The sequence below is a fragment of the Mycteria americana genome, chromosome 16 (genome assembly GCF_035582795.1).
Source record: "Mycteria americana isolate JAX WOST 10 ecotype Jacksonville Zoo and Gardens chromosome 16, USCA_MyAme_1.0, whole genome shotgun sequence".
Classification (NCBI taxonomy): domain Eukaryota; kingdom Metazoa; phylum Chordata; class Aves; order Ciconiiformes; family Ciconiidae; genus Mycteria; species Mycteria americana.
Window position 1 is genome coordinate 7,574,548 of NC_134380.1, and position 24,576 is coordinate 7,599,123.

The 24,576-nt window shown below is 49.0% G+C and overlaps 2 protein-coding genes across 2 annotated transcripts in view; both read left to right on the forward strand.

The window, feature by feature from the left end:
* Positions 1 to 9,616: 9,616 nt before the first annotated feature.
* Positions 9,617 to 24,576, forward strand: part of LOC142417888 (nucleoside diphosphate kinase-like) — a 180,616-nt gene continuing 165,656 nt past the window's right edge. Inside the window, exon 1 of the mRNA XM_075519028.1 lies at positions 9,617 to 9,620. The gene's annotated coding sequence lies outside the window, so the exon portion shown is untranslated. The remainder of the gene's footprint in view (positions 9,621 to 24,576) is intronic.
* WFIKKN2 (WAP, follistatin/kazal, immunoglobulin, kunitz and netrin domain containing 2) lies at positions 17,319 to 19,180 on the forward strand. Its single transcript, XM_075518791.1, has 2 exons — positions 17,319 to 17,390; positions 17,669 to 19,180. Exon 2 carries the CDS (start codon positions 17,738 to 17,740, stop codon positions 19,178 to 19,180), a length of 1,443 nt encoding a protein of 480 aa, XP_075374906.1. The 5' UTR covers positions 17,319 to 17,390; positions 17,669 to 17,737.

The following is a 24,576-nucleotide window of genomic DNA, read 5'->3' on the forward strand; positions in this document are numbered from 1 at the left end:
TGCCCAGCAAACAGCCCGAGCCCTGCGCAGAGGCTTGAGGGGAGACGGCTCCTGGGGAAGAGGGAAAAAGCTGCCATTCAAAACTGCCTGCCCGGCAAAGGCAGGTCAAACTGGCTTTGCCTTCTTCGGGGCGTTTTTAACCGGCTGAGCTGCCGCCTGGCTCCTGCCTTCGAGCCGCGAGGCCGCCATGGGCTGGGGCCCGGCAGGTACCATCAGGCCGGGTTCAAAAGCCACGGGCTGGGAGTGAGACTCACTCGGGGTTTCCCCGGGCACCCCCAGCCCTGGCACCCCAAATCCCAGCCCTTGCCTCCCTGGCACGTTGCTCACGCTCTTAATTAAATCACTGCGGCGTGTGTTGGGGAGCTCTTTTTAAATCCAGGGTTTCTATTTTGGCATCGGGGTCTGCCACCAATGAGAAATTTGCACTGAGCTGGGTTTTTTTTGTCATTGCCTCTCTTTTATTGCTTACTTTTCTTATTAGTGAGATTATTTTTAACCTGCCGTTTAATTTAGGACTTGGGTTGCAGTCAGTTATCTTCCTTTTAATCAGCTGGGAGAGGCTGAGGCCCACAGGCTAGGCCTTTCTGTCTCTCGCAGTGAGTGCCCAGCATCCCTGCAAGCCGCCCTCGTAACACAGGAGGGACATGCTCAAACAGCAGTGACATTTTTAACTAGCATGACAAAGGTTACACAGTGACTCAGTGGCATTTTTTAACACCAGATCACATGCCGTTGATCTCACGCAACAGAGTGCAACAGGCTGAGCAAAAATTTTGCCCAGCTCGTACCGAAAGACACAACCGACTGTATGAGAAACACTTTGATTTAGAGAATGGTTTGCGAACAAGATTTCCCCAGTGACAACTGCAAATTCAGACCTCAGAGACCTGGAAGACCAGCCTTCAAACTGGACGCTGCTGTGACCTAGATCTTTTTGTTTTAACTTGCTTCCTTTTTCAGTAAAAGCTGTCTTAAATGATCACACTTTTTAACCCATGATCCCTTTTGTCTATTTTCAGCATCTGTGGCGTAAAGTTGTAAAACAAAGACAAGGCACGCAAATGTGGAGACCTGGCGATACGTCTAGGAAGCAGAAAGCTCTCTTGCACACCGTGAAAGCTTTAAATCCCAACTTGTTAAATCTGGAAAAATCCAATAGGATAAAGTGGCAAAATAGCCTTTTCCAAAGTTGTATGTGACCCCTCTCAGACTGAGGGGGAAAAGCTGTTCAGGAGATGAGTGCAAGAGTAGGCCTAGAATCAGAAACACAACACAGACCCTAGTTCATCAGTAAAACTGCACTGTGCCACTAGATGTCACGGTGGAACAGCAAGAGGAGCCCGAAGTGTGGCTTTGTGCTTCTTGCTATAATTGTAAAATGCCTTTAAATTTGTCTCGGCACATCCATAGTGTCTCCATATAGCTTTGATCCTGTGGATTTCAAAGCTCTGCGCAGTGCAAAGGGACATTATGCAATGTTTCAACAACAAGCGCAGGGAAGCCCCGTGCAGTGAGCTGATTTCTTTAGGGTTATGGGGCTTTTTTCTTTTTTTTTTCCCTCTACTTGAGCTCCTCTCCCAAGGCCACACCAGGGCTTTTAAGGACTCAAAGCCGGCGGGTGATGCACTGAGACGGTCTCTCTCACGCTCTCTCGGGATGAGTATCCTACTCTGTCATGCTCGTGCCAAGCCCTGTTAAATGCAACTCGGGTTCACCATTGCTTAGTTACACAATGTACTTCTCCCCGGAGTCATAAGATTTCCTCCCGCAAGAAAGACTGTGTCGAAGAGGATTAGCAGCGAGTTCACTTGACTCAAAACTCCCCGCTGCCGCCATGAGCCTTCCTGCTCCTGCTCTGCGCGTGGAGCCTCAGACCCCCTCGCACGCGTTGCCCCCTCCCCGTTTACCGGCACCAGTGTCGCACACACCAAAACTGAGCAAAGCCAAGAACATGTTCTCTCCCCGCTCCTTCCCTCCCCTTTCCCATATGGCAGCTCGGCTTGTGCCCGCGCTTGGCAAGCCCCCGCGGTGCCTGTACCTGTGCAGGGCATGCGTGCATACATCTCCCTACCGAGAGCAGCAGGGGCTGCGCGGATCCAGATCCACGGAGGCAGGTGCCGGCAGAGGACTGGCCACCACCTTTGGAAGCTGCTGGGAATCGCACCCGCGGCTGCGTGCTCATGGCTCGGCTGCACAAAAGCGAGCACACACTTCGCCTCCTGAATGTGCCTCCTAAATGTCCGTGGCCTTCAGCAGGGACACGCTGAGCTCTGAGCCACAGCGAGAGTGTTTGTGTGTGTGGGCCCCGGATCAGTGATATCTTGTTTTCTTTGTGACTTACAGGTGCTCAGTGCTCCCTGTGTGCTCACCACTCGAGGGGGAGCCGTATCCAGCAGCTCTGGGCGCAGCCCCGACAGCCTGCGGGCATCGGTGGGAACGCTGAGGCACGCCTGGCAGCACAGAGCCAGCGCTGAGCTGTTACATGCTTGGACATCCTGCTGGAGAGTTGGGCCATTCTTTGTCCTCAGAGCAAGTTTTCCAGATTTTATTGGTTTAGTTTTAATATCTGTCTTTTTGCAGCTTCCGACTGTGACTGAACCTCTGGATTGGTTCTTTTCTCCTTTTTTGGAGAAACCATGGTCTGCCTGTTTGGTCTTTGCTTCTGGTTTTTTTTAAGTCTTGTGAAGTTTTTCACTCCCTTTGCATTTCAGGTTTCATTACCCAACTCCTTTAACCAAATTCTCAGTCATTTAAAATCATTATTAAACATCTTTTTAAAGGCTTAATTCCCAGTTACACAGTGATACAGCTGTACGATCGTGTCTGAAACACCCAGTCCCCACCCAACCCACCAAAATAATGTTTCTGGCAATTTCAACCAACCCTGCACTTGTGTAAGTGTATTAGAAATAAGATTTAGGGATAGTCAGAAACCTTAAACATTGCGCTGAATGTGCATACACACACAGACAGAGATTTCAAGCTGTTACAGCATTAAAGCTCAGGGAAATGGCAGGACTGGTGGAGAATAAAGATGGAATGAATTAAAAGTCAAGCTCAATATTCACCTAGGTTTAAACTAATTTACACTGCTTACTCTGGGCCTTTCACTGAGTGTTTGAATGCGGAGGAGGTGGTCTCAGAGAAGTGAAAGTCACAAGGGAGAAGCAATTTCTATTATACCAGCTTTTGTGCTGGCCCCTTGGAAGTCCCTGTGTGAGAGTCTGTAGGTGAATTAGATAAAATTCGAAGCTCCACGTTATCAAGTCTGAGACTGCGTCACCCAACGCTCGCTTCATGCCCATGGGAAGAAACATGCAGCACAGAGGCTGACTCATCTCATCCTGGGGCAAGTGTCTAAGAATAGCACAGACAAATCATCCTCTGGAGATGCCTATTGTGTTCTACCTACTGTCAAAGGAGCTAAAGGTAACGAGCTTTGAACCCAGTAGTTTCCAGCTGTCTGGTGTCAGGCAAGATGAGCACCTGAGGCAAGGTGGCTGGGGCCCTTCCTTTAGCTTCTCTATTCTTGAGATAAATAAAACCTTATAGTGAATTGCAAAGTTGCAGGGACCTCACCAATCACCTTTCTTTTGACCTTAAATCATGGTTCTTTTCACCAAATTGCCGGGCAGGAATTGCAACACCGATAGTAGTACAGAGGGCTGGGATTTAGGACAGGTCTCAGCCACCTGGAGCATCCCTGAATCGCAGTGCAACCAGCTATCCCATGGATTTTCAGCCCTGCTGAGCATCCCGCAGGGGCTCAAGGGGAAGCTGGGTGCCTAAGAAGGAGATTTTTCATGAGGTGTGAGCACACACAGATGCACACGCCTGCAGCACAGAGTGAAATTTGATGGGGGGCTCGAAAATGGCATTGATATTTGGGGGAATGGTTATCTGCAGGGGAAGGATCTGCTCAGGCAGCCAAATCCGTTTAGAAATCAGGCGTGGTGTGTGTCTGATTTTTTTTCACTTGTTAATTTAACATTGTTCCTATTTGTAGGACAAATAAATAATTTCTGAACAAACAAGTCGGAGAACTGGAACCTGAGGGGGGTGGTACATCAGCTCAGGGACTCGTGGTTAAGAAGTCCAATAGATTTTGATAACAACTGGAAATTGTTCAGTGGATTAGCGTCTAAAGCCAGTTTGGCTTCGAGTAATGATAAGCCTGAGCTGCAGTGCCGTGGATCCAAACTTCTCCCCCTGAGGGTTGTTGTTACTTGTGTTGCAGTTGTGGGTAGGGTCCCCAGGCGTGAGCCCAGTCGCCTCTGAGCTGAGATGCCCTAATCCAGAAAACTGAGCAGACAAGGGGCCGCCTTTGCTTTTTCTCCAGACGTCTGGCTGCATTCCTCTCTGCCCAGGTCTGTAGTCCCTCACTTTGCTCTCCCAAGCCATGAAACAGGCTCATCCCTGGGACATGGGGCAAATGTATGTAGTTGCCCAGCTCCTGCACAGGGCCATGTCCTATCTAGACATTCGGAGCCAAAAGGCTTCTGTGGATCTTGTCTAGTTCATCTCCTGCAGGAGCTGACTCCATGCTGTTAACAAGATGATGGAGATGGTTCACCTGCATTCCTAAGAAAAAATTGTTTTGCTAAGACAAGGTCTACATTTGTTTCTGCAAGGCTTTTTCCTTTAGAAGAAGCTGGCCCCATGCAGAAGGCTGGATCGAGGTGTCTGGATTTTCCTTAGGTTGTGTTTTGGCCATGAAGGAGAAAGCCACAAATGCACATCACAACCAGTTACACTTAGGGGCTATGCCCTGGGCACTCTTCATGGTCCTGAGACATGGCCAGTCAATTAGAAACTCTCCGTTGACTTGGATGGGCTTTCAACCAGACGCTATACAATTCAACAGAGTAATTAGCAAAGCTGTAACTAAAGAGGTCTCCATGGAGATTGACAGCATCACCTCCCAGCTGGTACATTCTCTGCCTCCTATTCTAAATTTGTTCTCGCTGTCTTCCTGGCTCTAATCCATAAGGTTAGCTAAATCTTCCAACATTTGTGATACATCAAAGCAGTGGAGAGAAGGACAAAGGCAGTTGGGAGGGGGCAGAGAAAGAAATAACCCGGTGCCTTAAGGAGAGCAACAGAAACTGTTCAGACATACATAGTCAGAGTTTCGAGAATGGGATTAGGCAGAACAGCACCTCTGCCTGCCTGTCACTTGCAAATTCTTGCTAATACTTTAGGAGCTTATTGGAGGTCAGCACCAAACACCCAAACAGACTAATCTGTATTATAGGCACATAATCAAAGTCACAAGGTTTTACATAATATATATTGGTGACACAAGAAGTGTTTGTTCGAATAATTTTGTCATCAAGATTAGTGGCCATGAAAGCCTCTACTGTGCACTAACCTGGTTTTTTATGGCCATTGGTACGCCAGATTCTTCAAAGAAATCGGGAAGGAGCTGAGAAAGTACAAACCAAGTATATGTTCTGAAACAGTACCAGTATTAGGTTTCTAGCCATGGCAAAGTTAAAAAAAAAAAGTGTGTGTTTGTGTGTGTGTGTGAGCTAGAAAGGGTTGTGCTTAAGCTGCAGCTTAAGCCATGCAAACATGGCTGTAGATACAATTTTTGCATTTGTCATTTTTTTCAGACAGTTTTGGGGTTGCAGCAAATCACACCTCACACTCACACATCACTTCTGCAGCAATGGCAAGAAGTAGGGATTTAAAAGACAAACTGGTGTCACTTGACCCACTTGTGAGCTTTGTGTTCCCCTTCAGAGAGGTGGAAGCTGTGGCACAGAGGGACTAAGTGGTCTAGGCTCACAGAATAAGTCAGTGGCAGACGTAGGAGTGGGTCCCATGTAGGTAACAATTCCATATCAACAAATCTAATTGATTTTAAAAGGAAATTAGTTTACAGAAATGTTTGGAAATGTATGGAAAAGTCTGTTTTTTCCACCCTGCATAGAGCTTTGTAACTACGGTGTTACAGAAACACAAAAGAAAAACGTGTAAAATTACAAAAGAAGAAACACAAAAGAAAAATGGATTCAAGACCGTTTTCTCTGTGATGGGAAGAGACAAAGTCACAGCTCATGCCATGGGTTGCAGAGATGATGTAAAGATTTTCCAGGCACATAGGCCAGCTTGTTCTCATGGCTGACGCACAGCAAAGCCAAAGGTTTTGTGAGGGTACCCCAAATCCTCCCGTCTCACTGCAGGAGTTCACCCCACCGCACTGAAGTACCTAATTAGGAATCCCATTGCCCTAACCTTCCTCACAGTCAATGAGGAGAGAGCAAGAGCAATGCCAGCCGGACATCTGCGGAAGAGAAATCAGAACTTGGGAGGGCTGAATCGTCCTCTAGATTTGCCACAATTCACATGCTGCTACCATGTGAACCCAGGGCTAAAATCACTCCGGCGGCTTTTACAGGACTCCTGAAAGCTCCTTTGTGGAAGCAGAGCTGACTGAACTGGCCTTCAGGTCAAGGAAAATCAAGCACTGGGTGGGATTTCCAAGAGTGTTTGGCTGTAACCTCACCCTGCTGCCCTTTGAAGTCAGCAGAATATTTACCATCGACTTCAATCGGAGAAAAATCAGGCCATTACAGAGCGTGTTTGAAACGCTCGCCTCTAACGATGCTCCGATTCCTTTGTACCTCCCTGCTCAAAGGCAGCCTGCTGTGTCTATCATTAAAACACAATCCTAGCAATTGGTTAGGTAACACAATGAGCCCAACGTGCAGGCCCTAGAGGCACAGGAAAATTGTAACGATTAAACCATGTGAATCTCTTAAACATTACCTACAATTGCTCTGCCAGCCACCATCAGGCAATCAAGGACAGGTTATCTTCGAAACCGCCGAGGAAAAGAAAGTGCTGCATCTCAGTGAACCCTGCTACGATGTGCCAGGTGGACTCTTCACGCTGCAAACAATAAAAGATCAAAATTAAAATGTACGTTGAATTAGCTGAAATCAGAAAGAGCAACAATGAAAAAAAGCCGTTAAATGCAGACAAACATCCCCTTGCCAGGGCAGGCAGGATTGGCCTGCTGCTCTAAAGATCGGTGGAAGGAGATCATCACTGCTTTGCAGACATCGCTTGCATCTCTAGCGATGTGTTCAGCTCTGCTGCCAAATGAATGCCAGGAGAGGAGCACCCTGCTTACACCAGGTCTGCATTCAGTCTTCTTTGGGCATTTTGAGTAATGGTGTCACTGGCTCAGAAGAGATTTACTAACTCTTTCTGATGGCCATCACCTGGGTTCAAGCAATGCAGACCAGATGATGTCTTGCATCTGGTGGTAGAAGAGTACACAGGGAAAACTGAAACAAAATAGTTGACCTCTTGGAAAGCCTGTTAATATGCCCAACTGACCAGGTAGGGGACTGCTTCTGGCAGAGGTCACACGCTGAGCGTGGTTAGAGGACAGGCTGTGTGACAGCCAGGACCGCGAACAACCAGCAAAGCCAAACGAAGGCAATAACTCTTCAGTTAAAAAGAATTTTGTCCTAATTTAGATTTAAATTCCAAGAAGACAGAATTGACGCTAAAAGGATTTCATGATACTTGCAGGAATGGAAATAGTTCCATTTTGTGAAAATTAATTATTGTTTATAGCTAAGTTTTGGATACCAAACCCTCGGAGGAGCTCTGGGACTTCCAGGTTGTCTGGAGAAGCCAACGCTCGTTGCTTGATGAAAAGCCCAGTCTCTGGGAACTGCTCTGCATCTCCTGGAGAGGCTCCCAGCCACAACGAGGGCTTCCAAACTTCTACAGATTCAGTGGTTCGGTAAAGTCTCACAACGAAGCACAAAACCAGGCAAATCTGCAGCAGTTTTATCTCGCCTTAAAAACTCTCAGCTCAGACCTCATCCACTGAAAGGTACATAAACATTCCAAAAGGATCAGCTCAGAGTGACGGTGAGATGATACCTTCACGCTGAAGTCACAGGGAAATAAGGCTCATAGTACAACCCAGGAGAAACTCGGGGTTTTCAAGGAAGAAAGATGAGAGCTGGGGGTGGGGGGTGCGGTGTTAAATTGCCACAGCAGGTTAAAACCTTACTGTTTATTTAGGTTGAATCACATCACAAATAAAAGCAACATGACATTTGTATATTGAATTAGGTTTTTGACAAGCAAATGGTGCCCACGGGGTTGGAAGGAGGGACTCGGGACTCCAGGCTTTCATGGCTGTTGCTGTGTGATACTTAGCAAGTGATTTCCTTCCAGCTTTAAATTCCTAAAAGTAAATAAGGGAGGTTAAATTAGGGTCATTTGCAGACTGAAGTGAATCTCTGCAATGGGTTTAATAATATTCATTAGCCTCCCATAGCAGTACATGTGGAACTAAATTAACTCACGTTCCTGCAGAAACATCACCAGCTTTGGTGAAAGATGTGCCGAGCACTCAGCCTGAGCGTGCGCCAGGCCCGCGCCTCACTTTTATTCTGAGCTTTCATTCAAATCAGGCTGCAACCAGGCAGAAGAAATGAAGATCAACAACAACAAATGTACTGGGTCAACACTGAGGTTATCGTGCTATGGCTTATACAGCCACAGCAGTGCTGCAGGACATGGGAACATCTTCCTTTGCGCACCACGGATTTGGTGCCAGAGTTTCCTAAAGTGCTGTTACTGAAGCTAACCATGAAACTAACCACCGGCTACTAAAACCTGGAACAAAGTGAGATGCTCAAGCCTCTCTGCTGCAGCCGTGCATCTGTGTGGTGTGACAGTACCCTTGTCCAGCCTGTACACCATGCAAGTAGATAACTGAGAGGGCCTAGCATGAAATGATGGCACTGAGGCTGTGATTTCTGTTCCTTGACTTTCCAGGTTGTGCTACAGATCTCAGATTTCCCTAACTCAAAGCTTAACTGATGGAGCAGGTCTCGCTCCACATTGAGGGTGACAAAGAACAGGGCTGGAAGGGGCTTTGGGAAGTGACCTTGACCTTCCTGCTCTACAGCAGGATGAACTCATTCCCAACATTTGACCTTTGCAATCTTGACAATCCAAAAATACCAGCTCCATGGCCTCCCCAAATTACCTATGGGATATCTAAGGCTTTGCCTCTGAAAGAGAGAGAGGACGAGATGGGCCAGTGAAAGACAAGCCTCTGAGCCCAGCTTTTCCCCATACCTCACTGATAACTGGTTGATTATCTTCCTTTGTACCCTCTTTGCCTCTTGCTGCGCTGTTTCAGACAGAATAAACCTAGCAATAATGAACCATCATCAAACTGGCAATTGCTTCCTGCCCAGCTTACGCTAGCAGAGAAAGAGAAAGCAAATGATGATTAGTTGTACGTCTGCACTCAACGATAAAACCCCTGAGCAGAAGCCATCTGCCGAGGCATAAAGTAATAATTCTGGCGCTAGCCTTGTCTGAGTGCAATGCCATCAGCTCTCACCGAAACACAACGTAACGCAGGCCTAACGCTGAGTTCTAGCAGGTGGCCCATAACCCTGTAATAAACTCCCTGACATTATTGATTTTTTCCCCCCAAACTGAGCCCTTTTGTCTAACTACATTAACTTCTGCTTACTGAGCATCTGCGCGTGAGGCAGAATGCACATAAACAGCGGCTCATTTCGGTGAGCAATCGCTGCTCTAAATATGCCCCCGGTTCCCCCGGCCTGCCCGTACATGCTGTTACCCGCTCGGATGGGTTATTTCAGAAGTCAAAACCAGCACTTGTTAGTTATGGGTGCTTACAGGGAACCCTGACAAAAATCCTAACTAGGGGGAAACCAAAACATGCTTCCACTGCTAATTATGCATATAAACGGCCCTGAAAATAGGACCCAGGCACTCCGTTACCACTGCATACCTTCAGCCCAAATCTGCCCCCGCTCGTACGCGTGTGCTTCCCAAGCATGTGGCCAGTGCGGCCTTTGCCTTCGCTTTGATGTTCGGAGGTGCACGGTGCCAGAAAATCCTGCTCGCTCGGCCAACCTCACGGCCGGCGTGAGACGCTCACCCCTCTGAGGGCTGTGGAAAGGCATCCAGGCTGGGCTTCCTGGCTGTGCCCCACGGCCCAGACTCTGAGCAGGTCCTGCCGAGGTTCGCGGGAGTGGGACGTAGCTCGAAGGGGAAGATTTGGCCCTTTGCAGCCCGAAGCAAGCTAAAGCCGAGGTCCCGAGGCCATCATCTGGATTTCTGTGTGGGTTTGGAAGCGACGCTACTGCTTGAGGCAAGCGGTTGGCAGCTGTGCTCCAAAAGGGATCTGGCAGTGACGTTCCCTCTCAAACGTCTGGCTATCAGCTCTAAGTTCAATAAGTTTTATGTACAGACTGGAACGTCGTTACTTTCTAAATGAGACAGAGGTTTTTTTAAAGTACTTTTCTGTTCAGGCATTACATTTTCATCTGTGCGGTGACGAGGAGCCACCTAAGGAGCACGAATGATGATGGTGGGGCTGAAGAAGAGTGTGTCCTTGGGGCCGACTGCGTGATCAGCGTCCCCGCAGGCAGGGCAGGTTTTAGTGCCCTGTTTTGAGAAACAGGCAGATCGCCGGCCCGGGCGGTGCAGGGAGTTAGTACCAGGTCCTGCTGTGCCTGGCTGCCCTGCATGGAGGAGGAGGGAGGTCTCAAGGACCAGAGTCGTTGCTTTAAGCCCAGCTTAAAGGCAGAACAGGTCCAGCGGAGGCACGCGGGTTCAACCTGCAGCCCCCGGGCTTGCCTCTCCCAGAGGTGGGTGCCGCGGGCATCCATTGCACCCCCAGCACGGACGGGCGCCTGCTCCAGCCATGAGCCCTCGCGTTAGGGCTCCCGATGCCGCAGCCAGCAAACTACCACCCGGCCCGGCAGCGATGAATCACAGCCGTGCCTGCAGAGGGGGTGGTTTGTGTTTGTGTTGGCAGAACCGGCTGCGAGTGGCGGCAGGCCCAGACAGCACGAGAGGCCGAATCTGGAAGGGCCCCATTGCCGAGGCAGAGATCAATGGGAGATGGGAGGTGTAACATCGCAGGGTGACGGTTCCTGCCAAGAGCCCTTCTACAGTAAAACCAGCAAATCCATCCACCATCCGCTGAGTAACTCCAGATGAAGATTGCTCGTTTTGCCTAATAAATATGACCAACCGTTTGCTGTTCCTTTAACAGTGGTTTAGGAAAAAACCCAACATAATTATACTTTCCTGTGCACCAGAGAATCCTATTTCCCTCCTCGATTAGAAAGGGGCACACCAAACGCTGGGTCAACACTTGGCGCAGGAGAGGAGGGCAGGGACGTCCCATAGGAGCTTGAGAAGAGTAAGAAAAAGGGCAAAGAAATTATAATTTACAAAAAACAGCAACAGTTAAGCCAATTCTAGCTCAACAGCCCTAACCAGGACCCTGGGCATCCTAGGAGGGCTTTTCAGGACTGTGATGCAGTGTTGGATGGACATCTGTGGAGCACAGGCTGGTCAGAGACCGCGTGTCCCCACTGCTGGGAGCAGATCTGGGATGTTGCTTTGTGCCATCGGGGCTCAGGTTTGTCCATCTGAGATCCAGAGGAAGCTCATCCCAGCTCCCCATCCAACAGACTCAGATCAATACCTTGATCAGAAAGGGGATTTTGGGGTAGTAGCAGGGTTTATTCCAAGGCTTGAACTCATTTGGGAAGATCTTTATCACATCAGTATCTGACATGGATGAGACAAGATAAGCTATAAATTCGGCATTCATAACTGATTTGTTCATAGAAATGGAGAATAAGGATTATTTTATTTCTTATATTAAAGAAAAAAATGCATGATGCTTTATAAACAAGAAAGAACAGAAAAACTATGCCCAGGGACCTTGACAAAGACCCTGATTCCCAGCTGGTGTTAGCTGGTGTTGTTCTGGAGCACCTGGTCAGATCCTTTGAGGTCAGTGGAGCTAAACTAATTTAAACCAGGCGAGAAACCAGCCCTCAATGAAACCCAGGAGATATTGAGTGCATTAGTCAGGCAGAGCTTGGCTATCCCTGCTGGGACAACCGGGGTCCCCGCTGTCCCCAGGCCAACCCGGGGCAGCCTGCATAGTGGCGTCCCCTCCTGGATGTGCTCCTCAGGTTGGGTAACAGCATGTCGGGGATGTCCTGGCAGGGCCGGGGCAGCTGTCGAGGGTTATTCAGAGTCCTCACTGCCTCCTCTGACCTCAGGAGCTGCCTGCCCGCATTCACGGGGAGATTTATGGCACTGTTTTCCTCTCTCTCCCAGCTGTGTTCAAGTGGCCAAGGGACCGATCCGTCACGGGGCTGAGCACTCCCTGTTCCTGGAGCGATGGGAGTCAGACGGGCACAGCGTCTGTCCGCTTTCCATTGGATTAGGCCAGGATGTGATTCCCTAAGACGCTTCCTATGCAAAAGTTTTGCTGAAAGCCTGATTTCTCAGTTAATACGTGTTTCCTGTGCCTCATTCATAATGTTAGTACAGTGACCTGACAAAACCATCATCATTAATGATAATTGCTTTGCCCTTTTTCCCAGGCTCCTATGGGATGACCCTGCCCCTCTCCACTGTGCCAAGTGCTGAGCCAACGTTTGAGGTGACAATACATCAAATCCAGCCATTCAAATGGCCTTTACTTGTGCAACCCCACTGACCTGCGGCAGGGACACAAGTAAATCAGCTGAGTCGCATGTCCCATGCAACTGTTCCTTCAGCTGGGCTCATTAACCTGTCACCCCTTGAGCTCCACCATCCTGGCCATCACGCACTGACCATGATATCTGGGTGCCGAAAGCTGCGGTGGGACTTACTTGTCCCTGGAGATTATCCCTTTGGGTGGAGGAGGACATAGCAAAGCAGAAGCCTGCTCCGTCTGTCCGATGCAAGCCAGTGTCTGATTCTTCAGAGCCCCGTTCTGCTCCCCCGCAGCTGAAATGTGCCTCTGGGCAAGGGATTGTTGGTCTGGGAGGGGAAAGAAACAAGATAGTGTTATTCCTTCCTCCTTGGAAGGGAGTCCCACCTGGGGTGGGCCCACACTGGTGGGTCTCTCACTCAGCGTGCCCAAAGCGTGCAAGGAGGTGGCTCTGTGGCACCAGGAGAGGGGACAGAAGCTGCAGAGCACCATGGACCCACCAGCTCCCTGCCTCTGGCCCGGTGGGGTAACGGGATAAAACAGCCCGAAAGGACCCTGTGGATGGCAGGGATTTATCCACGGCTACGTGGTGGCAATGCCATGGACCGGAGGGAAATTCCCTGCACATAGAGCAGCTGTTGGGCTGAGACCCCCACACTCATCACAGTGGCTCCTCCAGTGCCCAGGATACCCGCGCTCTTTGGGCCCCACGTACAGCTGGTTTCAAAGCTTATCTGTAGTCAGTTTTACAATATAAAGTGTCTTTGTTTAGTCAACAGAACCACTAATACATGTGATTTTGTTGTTAATAGAGCTGTAAGAATTTTAAGTACCTCTTGGGAATGTGTCATTTTTGGTTGGCTTTTTTAGGCATCACAGGGTGCTGCGTTCGTCTTTGTAAACAAGTATTGAATAAAACATTTTGCGCACAGCCACACTTTGTACAAGTGTCATGCAGGTTTCTAAAGTTTCAGAGAGAATAAATCAACTGCAAACTGCTGCCTGGTGGTTGACTTCGCTCCTTATAAATAGCTAATTTGGACAACTTCTCTCCGCACGTCATATGAAATTCAAATACTGTGCATATCGTTAATGCGGTCACACAAATCAAAACTGCTAGAGCCTCTTTTATAAGCCTGGGTTGCCACAGAAATGCCACAGCTGAGGGCAGGTCAGCTCCAGGTTGCTCTCCCTTCCTTTTGGAGGCAATCCTCGGGAAACACCAGCAGGTCAATGTGCTCTGCTGCCTTGCCCCAGGGGAGGAGCAGGAGCCCCGTGGCCTGCGGCAGTGCCTGCGTGGTGGCCCGGTTCACTGCTGGTCGTACTGGTTGGCAGCCATCATCACTCAGGGGAGAATTAGGCCCCAACTCAGCCATGAAAAACAACCCTGGTTTAATAAACCCAACGGAAGAACTTTACCAAAGTAAGGGTTGATTGCGCCCGGGTCTGTCGGCTTTGCAGCGCTCGGCGCTGGGCACAGGGCAGATGCACAACCTTCCCTCCTCCCAGAGCACGGCGCTGCTGGTCCGGCCCTGCTGAACCCCGCGTGGGATGCAAGCTTACCCGGTCCTCCCAGGAGGCTCTTAGCACCGTGCAGGACCCATCCGAGCTAGTCCAGAACGCAGCCCAAAGGCTCTAATCCTGGAAGGTGCTGAGCAACTCTGACTTCTGCCACTGGTCTCCGGCTCTTGGCACGTGTTCAGCACGAGCAGGATCAGCCCCTTGCTGTAATAATCAGGGAACGAGGAGCTCAGCTTGACTGAATTTCCCCCCCGCCCCCCAATGCAAAAATGCTGTACATTCCTTTATGCAGGTTTCCATAGAGTTGAACTTCTACTATTTTTTTGTTGTCGCTGTTAAAGGGGTCAGCAATGTACTGTACAATGGGATCTGGCTGTCAGGAAATGTGGAGGAATTCAGGGACACTTTTAACATCTTGCTGGTGGGGTTGGAGGGCAGCATTAAAACCAGCATCCTGGAAATCTCCCCACCAAAGAGAAGAAAAAAGCCCGGAGGAACCCCAGGAGAAGTTATGAAGACATACTGCTTTGTCGATCCTAAGTTTAAATAAGTTATTTCTTCCCTACTTCCTTTGTTAAAATATGATATTCTAGCTTTAATTGCTTCAATCCTATTACTTGTTCCTTTTAGCAAGTGATTGTGTAGCCCCTTGCCGTGGGGAAATCCCCTGACTGCGGGTCCGTGTTATTTAGACAAGTACTCTTTCAGAAGTAAATGCCATTCTTAGCATAGGGAAGTACTTTAGGTCTAAAGGGGTTAAGAAGGCCTCCCTGCATTCAGAAACATGCAGGGGTCCCACCGTGCCAGTTCCAGCCTTTTAAACTCTTTCCAGCTTTTTTTTCTTGCAACAAATCTGTCTGACTGCCACCAGGACATAGGAAGCGTGTGCCTGTCAAAGAAATCAAGTTTACTTTTTCTGACTTGTTAACAGAGGCAGGGTATAAATAGAGCTAACTCTGCTCAGACTATTAGCATTTCTCTTAAAATAAGGGGGTAACTTCCTAGGACCTTTAATCCAATGAGGTCCAGACCAAACTGCACTATCAACAGAGGCAGCGAAGGAGCTTGCTGAAGTTTTTACAGAAGTCAGGTGCATTTGGGTTCCTCGAATATTTAAGGCTTACCAAAAAAAAAAAGCAACCCCAAGCAAACAAGAACTACCTCCAGCTCGGTCACTGCCATTGCCCTGGAGAAGTTCTGAGATGTTGTTGGTGCTGTTCGCTCGGTGGATGTGGATCTTGCTGGGGAAGAGCAGTGTCCTCTTGCTTCTGGAGGTCTCTCTGAAAGGGAGAGCTCTACCTCCAATCCGGTATTCCCACGCTGGGATATGCCCCAATGACATGAACCCCAACCTGTGGGTAGACGCACAGAGCACTTGCAAGAGAGAGTGCGAAGCTGATCTGGTGAGTGATGCGCATTTTTATCTCTCTGCGTCGTGGGCGATGGGGTTCGTCGGTGGGTTTGTTTGCACCGCAGCCTGTTTCTGTTCCAGATAGAAAGGCGCCAGCACCGTGCAGGACGTGATGCAGACAGCGCACCTATTTAATTGCCCCGTGACCTATATGAAAGAGAAAAGGGTTGATGAGTTATCAGTTAGGTGGGGAGGTGTGTGGCAGCTGTCACTTATGCTGATGTGGGTACAGTGCTCGCTCTGTTTGATCATTTTCCTTGCTTTCTTGTCAAAAGAAACGTCCGAATTTGATAATCCAGAACTCAGCATGCCTTGGGGCCAATCCCTAGTATTTTAGCCGTGTCACCATGCTCTTTGTTGGTGGTGGCCATCATCAATGCTTTATATTCCTGGGAGGAATTCTGTATGAAATGGTTTCATTTAACATGTAAATCATCAGCCTTTGCTGCACTTGAAACACAAAGCGTGCTTGGAGTGCAAAACAGGGGCATGGTTAAAATGACCAGGCAGATGTTCTCTGTGATGCTCCCAGCTCAAAATGTGCTTAGCTTACAACCCTAAAATTCATTTTTCAACCTGTCAGCACTGCCAGCTCAAGCTGGCATCTGAAAATACATGCTCGTCCTGCCTCTTACATCATGCAAAGCTCCTACAGCCCAAAGCAGGCTGACAGAAACATGTACCATGCTCAGAAAAGTCTTTGGGTTTATGTTCCTTAACAAGGTTGTTTCTGCAATGCTAAAAGGAGCGTGTGTGTGTATAAATAGAGAAAAAGGCTGGCCATCAAGTAAACAAAGAGATTTGCTCAGAGGGATCCCATGTGTTATGAATGAAAGTGCTGTTTTTACTTTTGCCATTCCCAAATAAGCCCCCTTTATTTCAACTACCAGGTGCAGCAATGAATATTAAAACACTTGCAAAGACCCAGCAGCAGCAGCAGAGGACGTTGTTTTAATAATTTACTGGTCAAAAACTGAAAGCCAGAAGCCACTGGCTAAAAATATTTGCTTTTGCCTTGTGGCAGCACAGAGTCCTGGGAGCTCGCATGGAGTGAGTGGTCTGCAAGCAGCCAAGGACTCGGCCACCGACTTTGCTAAAGCCACGCTCCTGAACCTCAGCTGAAAACGTTACCCGTTCTGGTTTCTAACTTTGCTTCTGAAACCTAGTAATGTGCAGCTGGAAATGGGGAAAGAGTTATGTTATTAGGTCATCTTTTTCCCAATAAGGAAAGGATACTGGACTCAGGGGAAGCTATTTAGTTTGGTAGCTTAAAAAACATTTTGTTCTCACTTACAGAGAAAGCCGTTGGATTTCAGGGGGGTTGTAGAGGTTTAACACATGGTGGAAGTGTGCCCCGTTGTGTACATGGTAGCAGCGGTCATGGTCCCTGAAAGTAATCCATAACGACACAGCAGCTGTGATCACACATATCAAATACCTTTTCTGCACAGAAGATGAAAATTCTGCTAAAATTAACCGCAATTTAGAGCTGACTGTAGCTGAGACGGGGTGTAATAAATCACTAGAAGAGCGATGCTGCATTTGAAAATAGGACTAAAATAGGACAGAGAAGCCATAATGAGCTGTTTTGGGTTTGTTTTTCTAAATACCATAGAAAAATTATTTTTGGAGCAAGAATTTCCTTACTTTTGAGATATTCTATTATTTCCTCTACAATGTGAACAATTACAAATCCTTGGCAGTTTCACCTCCAAGAGTAGGCTGTTAGTCTCAGGGAATTCAAATAATACTTTACATACTTCTGTGGAAAATAAGAAGGATTACTGCCTGCAGCCATATGATAAGACCTTCCATCCGCTCTTGTTTCTCAGGGCTTGTCCTCAGGCATTTCGGAGAGTGCGGAAGGGGGGTTGTTGGCTCAGTAGTCAAGCAGTCCATGTGACTGTAGGAAAGACTTATGATGAGGTTAGTGTTTAAGAAATAGAAATGCATTTTTCTTCTCTAGAGTCTTCTCCTGAACCACTTGAGAAACCCCAGTGTGTTTAGACACCTCTCAGGAGATGCTGGAGGGATGTTTCCACTCGTTGCCAGTGGGGACACTGAGTTTTGGACCACAGACATCTGTGGCAGATCATGTCCCCTGAACTAACACTTTGAAAGTATCTGGGCTCTCTGCTTGCTGGGTCTCTAAAAAGGACTTTGCTCTGTCCCCAGTAATGATCGGGTTATTTTCTTTCCCGCAGGAGTGCGAGACCTTTGAGAAGTGCTGCCCCAATGTCTGTGGAACGAAGAGTTGCGTGGCGGCTCGGTACATGGACGTCAAGGGGAAAAAAGGGCCGGTGGGAATGCCCAAAGAGGCAACCTGTGACCGTTTCATGTGCATCCAGCAAGGCTCAGAGTGCGACATCTGGGACGGGCAACCTGTCTGCAAGTGCAAGGACAGATGTGAGAAGGAACCGAGCTTCACCTGTGCCTCCGACGGGCTCACCTACTACAACAAATGCTACATGGATGCAGAAGCTTGCATCAAAGGCATTACACTGAATGTGGTCACCTGTAGGTACCATCTCACCTGGCCGAACACAAGCCCTATCCCACCAGAAACAACAGCTCGCCCTACTACTGCCTATTCCGAGACAACCGTCATTGATATCTTGCCGCCTGCTCTAGTGAACAACCCCGTCCATCAGTCTGTCTACGTGGGAGAGACCGTCAGCTTCCTCTGTGATGTTACAGGGAGACCCAAGCCAGAAATCACGTGGGAGAAGCAGGTCGATGGGAAAGACAAAGTCATTATGAAGCCAAATCACGTCAGAGGGAACGTTGTGGTCACCAACATCGCCCAACTGGTCATCTACAACACCCAGCTCCAAGATGCAGGCATCTATACCTGCACTGCCAAAAACAGCGGTGGCCTTCTCAGGGCTGATTTCCCTTTGTCAGTCATCAAAGGAGAACCCACATCCAAAGAAGCTTCCCAAAACAAAACACATTTTCCAACCGATGAGTGCCTGAAGCAACCAGACAGCGAAGACTGTGGGGAAGAGCAGACCAGGTGGTACTATGATGCAAAGAAAAACAACTGCTTTACTTTCATCTATGGGAACTGTAACAGCAACCTCAACCACTTTGAGACCTATGAGAACTGTATGTTAACGTGCATGAACGGCCCAATCAACATTTGCAATCTGCCAGCCCTCCAAGGTCACTGCAAGGCCTATGAGCCCAGATGGGCCTATAACAGCTTGACAAAGCAGTGCCAGTCCTTCATTTATGGTGGGTGTGGAGGCAACGAGAACAACTTTGAGAGCCGGGAGGCCTGCGAAGAGATGTGCCCTTTCCCAAAGAACACGCACTGCAAAGCTTGCAAACCCCGCCAGAAGCTGGTGACAAGCTTCTGCAAAAGCGACTTTGTTATCCTGGGCCGCATAACAGAGCTGACCGAAGACCAAGACTCAGGACATGCCCTGGTGACAGTGGAGGAGATTCTCAAAGATGAAAAAATGGGATTAAAATTCCTGGGGAAGGAACCACTAGAAATCACGCTTTTGAACATGGACTGGAGCTGCCCATGTCCCAACATGACCACAGTGGATGGCCAGCTCATCATCATGGGAGATGTCCACAACGGCATGGCTGTCCTACAGCCAGACAGCTTTGTGGGGACCTCCAGCATCCGGCGGGTGCGGAAACTCCGTGAAGTCATCCACAAGAAAACCTGTGAGCTTTTGAAAGAGTTCCTAGGATTGCATTAACCTCCTTCACACGTGTCAGCCTTCCAGGCCCATGTGTTACGTAGGGCTAACAAGCGCTAGGCTAGTGCACAAACTAAACAAGCTGTTTGAAGATACACCGTAGGAATTATGCAGAACCCTTATTTTAATCCATTAATGATGCTTAGCAACAATGTAGTATGGTCTTTGGCAAGCACGTAAAACAGCAGCAAAAGGCTATTAATCTTGCATTGAAATCAATTCGTCCATATAGGAGTGCCATTTAACTAGATGACTCACCGCAGTAATTATACAATTTTTATGTAGCTTCCATCATAAATGACGGAATTCATAGCATTTGTTTAGCTAATTGGTACACAGCTAAGTAATATATAATGTCAACTTAATATGTCTCATTTGCAGTACGGAAATGTTATGGTAAGTCATTATAAGTAAGTAAGTCACACTCTTGTCTCCTCATAGCAGCACTAACAGTTCAAGAGAAAAGCCTGTAAATTATTGTCTATATTTACAATTGTGCACATTTAACCAATCTATGCCTTATGAATTTGCTTCTTTTAACTGAAATTTTCCTAGCAGTTTTCTTTGGATTGTACCTTGTTTTTAAATGGCAACTACTACCTACTTGCAATCCTTACTTGAGAAAAAAAACTCCCTTGATCCTCTGCCCAGGACAACAGGTCCCTGCAAAAGCTCAAGGCACAGTCTCACCCCAAAATGACTTTTCTGTTGTCAGAACAAGGTCAGCAAACACCCTCATTCCACTGCACTTTCCTATTTTTGTTTTAATCAACATACTGTCTATCACAAAAAGTCCAAGGCAGAAGGACAGCGGTGTGCTGCCAGCTGTCTTGCGTTTGAAAATCCTTTACACCTTAGCATACGCAGCAATTTATTGCTTATTTTCACTAGAAATCCTGTTTTTACAGGTGAGAGAGTAAAGTAAGAGGAGTCAGAACAAAATTCAAAATAGAAAAGTGCAATACACAGTCTACAGACTACATGACACAGGCACAAAGCTGCTGAAACCAAAATGCACAGACACAGACACACAGAGTGGACACTTTTTGAAGGCATTTCTCAATTTGACCCTTTTAGAGCATTCTTTCAAACCATGGAAAACATTTTCCGCCAGGGCATTGTATATACGCATATGAATAAATACCCTAAGACAGACAGCACGGGCTGTGGGTGTGAGCGCGTGCATACACATAGGACTGATCATTTTAACATTTGTGTGTCCAAAAATGTAACATTTGCCTATGCAAAAATCCTTAAATAAAGAAAAGGCCGATCCTGGAAAAATCCTGCCTCTGCTAAGGACTGTCATTGCAGGGAAGAGGGGCGAGCGTGGCATGGCGAGCCTTATCGCTGCTCTTTGTCCGGTGGGTTCAGCGCGTTACTCGGCGGTGCCCAGAGCCTGCTGCCTTGCACAAAAGGCCAGTTCAAGGCTGGACTGGTGTCAAGACACATTTGGGCGAGAGGCGGGAAGCTGCAGCGAGCGCTGCCCCGTGGTGCCATCTAACGGGCTTGCCGCGGGGCGGGCAGCAGGACGGTGGCTCGTGTCCGGCCGTGGGCACGCATCTGCTTTTGCAGACGTGCGTTGGGGCTGGGTAAGATAAGGGCTGGAGGAAGGAGTTTAAAAAGGCAGATGCTGAGCTTCAGCACGACGTGCAAGCCTCTAAACCCCCCCAAAGCCTGCGCACGTTGGGGATTTTGCAGTTGCAGGGAGGAAAACTTAACAGTGAGGGTAACAACGTTGAACGTGGGGCCAGCTCTGGTTCCGGTGAAGGCTTCCCATGCCCTGCGCCAGCAGCCGAGCCATGGGCAGAGACCACAGCACGATGGCGAGTCGGGCTCCTCTCCCAGTGGTCTGGGCTTGGGTTATATCCAAAATGCTCTGGCAACAGGAATCTGTTTCTAAATCTCCGGTTATTTGTATAATTTCAGAAGAAGCTGGGTGGGAGGGAGAGGAGCCTGGATCAGAGTTGCTGACCAAGAAAATACCTGCTTGGTTTTTTGTTGCACCTTTCCTAAGTGTACATCAGATAAACTCCAATTAAAGGCCCGTAATGTTTGTGTATGTTTTTGTAAAGACCATTTTCTGGAGCTGGGAGATGCCAGCCCTGCTGCCCTCTGAAGCAGTTAGTGCCTCTGCCGGATCATCCCTGGCTGGGGCAAGTGCCACTGTTTCAATGGCTTATCTGTCATTTTTCGAGTAAGCCGTAGGAAGTGTCTTGTTCTTGCCGTACTTTCTAACGCGGAGGCATCGGAGGATGAAGGTTTAATAAAGACTGGCTTTATATGGCTCTTTTTTTCCAGAAGCTAAAGGATTTTGCAAGTGTGGGAGTGTTGGAGTGACTCGGGAGACATGTACCCGGTTGTTCCAGAAGAGCTGGGTTGCAAACGTAGCTGAGAGGAAAAAGCACACAATTCATTGCTTCTCCAGCTAGCACATTACAGTGCTTAAGCCTGGGGTCTAAAATGCAGCCTTAACTTTTACTCCTGGTGAAACCCCTGGGAATGACGCCTGTACTTAAAGCAAAGTGAGCGTGCAAGTGATGTGCTGCGCTGAGACCCAGGGGTGTGCAAGGCGTAAGGCGTCTCCCAGCCCCCTTTGGGCACGCAGTCCTGGTGTGCGAGGGCTTGCTTGCACAGGGGATCCCGGGGGACATTTTGGGTCAGTTTTCCAACACGGTGCAGCGCGAGGGGACACTGAACGAGACAGCCCAGCTCCCAGACACGGTACAGCCATGCTCGTGTAGCTCCTGCCCGAACCTGCGGAGCCGGGCTGCTTCCGAGCCCCGCGGCGTCTGCAGGACGCACGGGCGAGCGTTAAACCCGGCCGCCATCCCACACCGGCCCCGCACGGGGACACGGTCCCCGCTCTGCTACAGGTCAGGCTGATCCGTCCGGCTCCTGTGGTGCTCTGCAGGCGCGGCGGCTGGAGCAGCTGGGGGCCAGCCAGCAGCCCCACGGTGACAGGTCACCCAGAGAAGACAAACACTGGATGTGCCCAGCCCCACTGGGAGCCCCCCAGGGGTGCACAGGGCTGTGCGCAGAAACACCACGCCTGCCCCGAGGCAGAAGGAGCAGTGCCGCGGGCATCCCCTCGCCTGCTCACCAGCGGAAAAACCACCCCTGGCCATGCTGGGAGCACCGCACCTCCCCGTGGCATGGGACTGACCCTAACCCCGAGCCTCTCCACCTTCTGACCTTGAAGAATTTAGCTCTCCACTCAAAGCTAGTATTTTAGTTCAGCCTCTTACTAAACCCTTAAGAAGCCTAAAATTCAAGTCTGACCAGTCAGCCAGCCTGAGGAAAGCCTACGCACAGGACCAGGCACTAAAGGATGTCATTAAAGCCTTTGCAAGGCTAATAGGTACTTGCAAGCAGCTCCTGATCAGAAAATCCCTTTTGTGTTGCTCAGGCACTTCCTTTTCCATCCTGCTCTCTGGGGTGCATCTCTCAAGGTTGTCAGGAGGCTGGGAGGAAATGCCAATATTTAAAGTTTGTATTAAATGTATGAAAGGAGAGAGAGAAAGGGAAAAGCCTGCTTGATTCCTCTCCTTGCCCGGCAGCGGGCTAGGAAGCAGCACGAGCACCTGTCTGAGGCTCCAGGGGAGAGCTGGAGGAAGGATGCCACCTCCAAAGCCACGCGGCCACGGCCAGCGGCTGCTGTCAACGCTCTCCTCTGCGTTTGGACGCCAGAGAAGCAGCATTTCCTGCAGACACCGGCCTGGGAAGCAGCAAGGGAGCAGACCCACGTTAGCTGGGTCCGAGACCTGCAGGAGCTCCCCAGAGCTCAGGGACGGATCTGACGGACACTTCTGGGGAGGCAGGAGGACAGCACGGAGCCGCTGGCACCAGCGCGGCGTGCCCACCTCCCAGTCTGGACTGAAGATGAAAAGTGCAACGCATGAATCTGCAAATCCTGCAGCTAGAGCTCAGTGGAAACCATCCAGCATATGGATCCAAAAATGAGTCACAGGTTATTGTGCAAACCGTCTGTGCAGCCCAGTTCTATTAACAGGGGGACAAAATAGCAGCAAAAAGTGATGGTGTGCAGCTTCTGCACAGGGACGGTTAGAGCACGTCCGGATTATGTATAGGGCCTGATGCGTTATACAGCTGGTGGTGCAGGGCACGAGGGCCCCACGTTAGCATGCACGGAGAGGTGGCTGGATGATTACTCAGAGATAGGATCCTGCATCACCGCAAAGCCCAGAGCAGCTGAGGTCAAAGGAAAGAGGAAATTGAGTGTGTTTTCATTGCAGGAGCTTGAGATGAGGTCAGGCAGAAGTTTTTATGGGCAACCAGCTCCAGAACTAGAGGCAAACAGAGATGATGACGCCATTGGAATATGATTCAGGCGGCAAAGGTATTTAAGAGCTTAGTTCCCGGTTGTTTCAAAGGGAATTAGGGACCCCTGTGAGAATTACTGCCTGGCCACGGGTCTCAGGTCCTGAGGGAGGTGGCTGTGACGAAGGTCATGCACGGCTTCAGCCAACACCTAATGGCTTCCTGCAAAAAGGAGGAGTAATTCAGCCAGCACCAAATTAGCACCTTGCACCACGAGACCCACTTCCTCCACGTGAAGCACCTTGTGCCCCGGCTTGCTGTAATTCCTGCAGCGTGCACGTGCTGTGAAATTCTCCGTGTACATAATTACCAGGAAAAGATCACGGCCACGCTGGGTAGCTACACCGAGGCTGGATGGAGGCAGGTTTCCAAAGGCATGGCTGTGAAAATGTGACCCTGAGAGAGAACTTTGAGTTTGGAGCCTGTGTTTTTATACCAAATATTTAGTGTTTTCCCCTTCGCCGGCACTGGTTACTGATTGACTACAAGTGACCTCCAACTGCCTTATTGATTTACAGCGGCTGTCAAAGGACAAAAAATGAGCCCCATGTCCAGGATCTGAGAAATACTCTGAATGGAAGTTGCACAACTGAATAAATGTTCTGCCGGCTCTTTAAATCTTGAAAAAGAAAAAAAAAAAGTCAGCTTGAGCTCCTGATCTACAATGCAAACACCAGTGGGTTGTGAAGATAACGCTGCAGCACTAGCAGACATATCTATTAGCCAAAAAAGCGGCGCACCCTGTTTAATTCACAGCTATTTATTGCTGGGCAAATGATATGACATTCAGGCCTGAGAGTTTAGAAAGCAGATGGAAAGTCTTCCAAAGGCTGCATGCGGTTCAGGTTTCAAAGTCAGGAAACTCTCTGATTTCGGTGTTTTCCTCTGCGCACATCCCTGTTACCACCTTTCTTCTCAGCCAGCCCTCCACGGTGCCAGCCTGCGCTGGGTGCCCACCCATCCAACCGCTGATCTGTGAGCCCAGCCACCACAGTTTGGAGGGTCTCCTCCAAACCGCAGGCTTGCTGGTGGACACGGACCTGCACGTGCTGCAG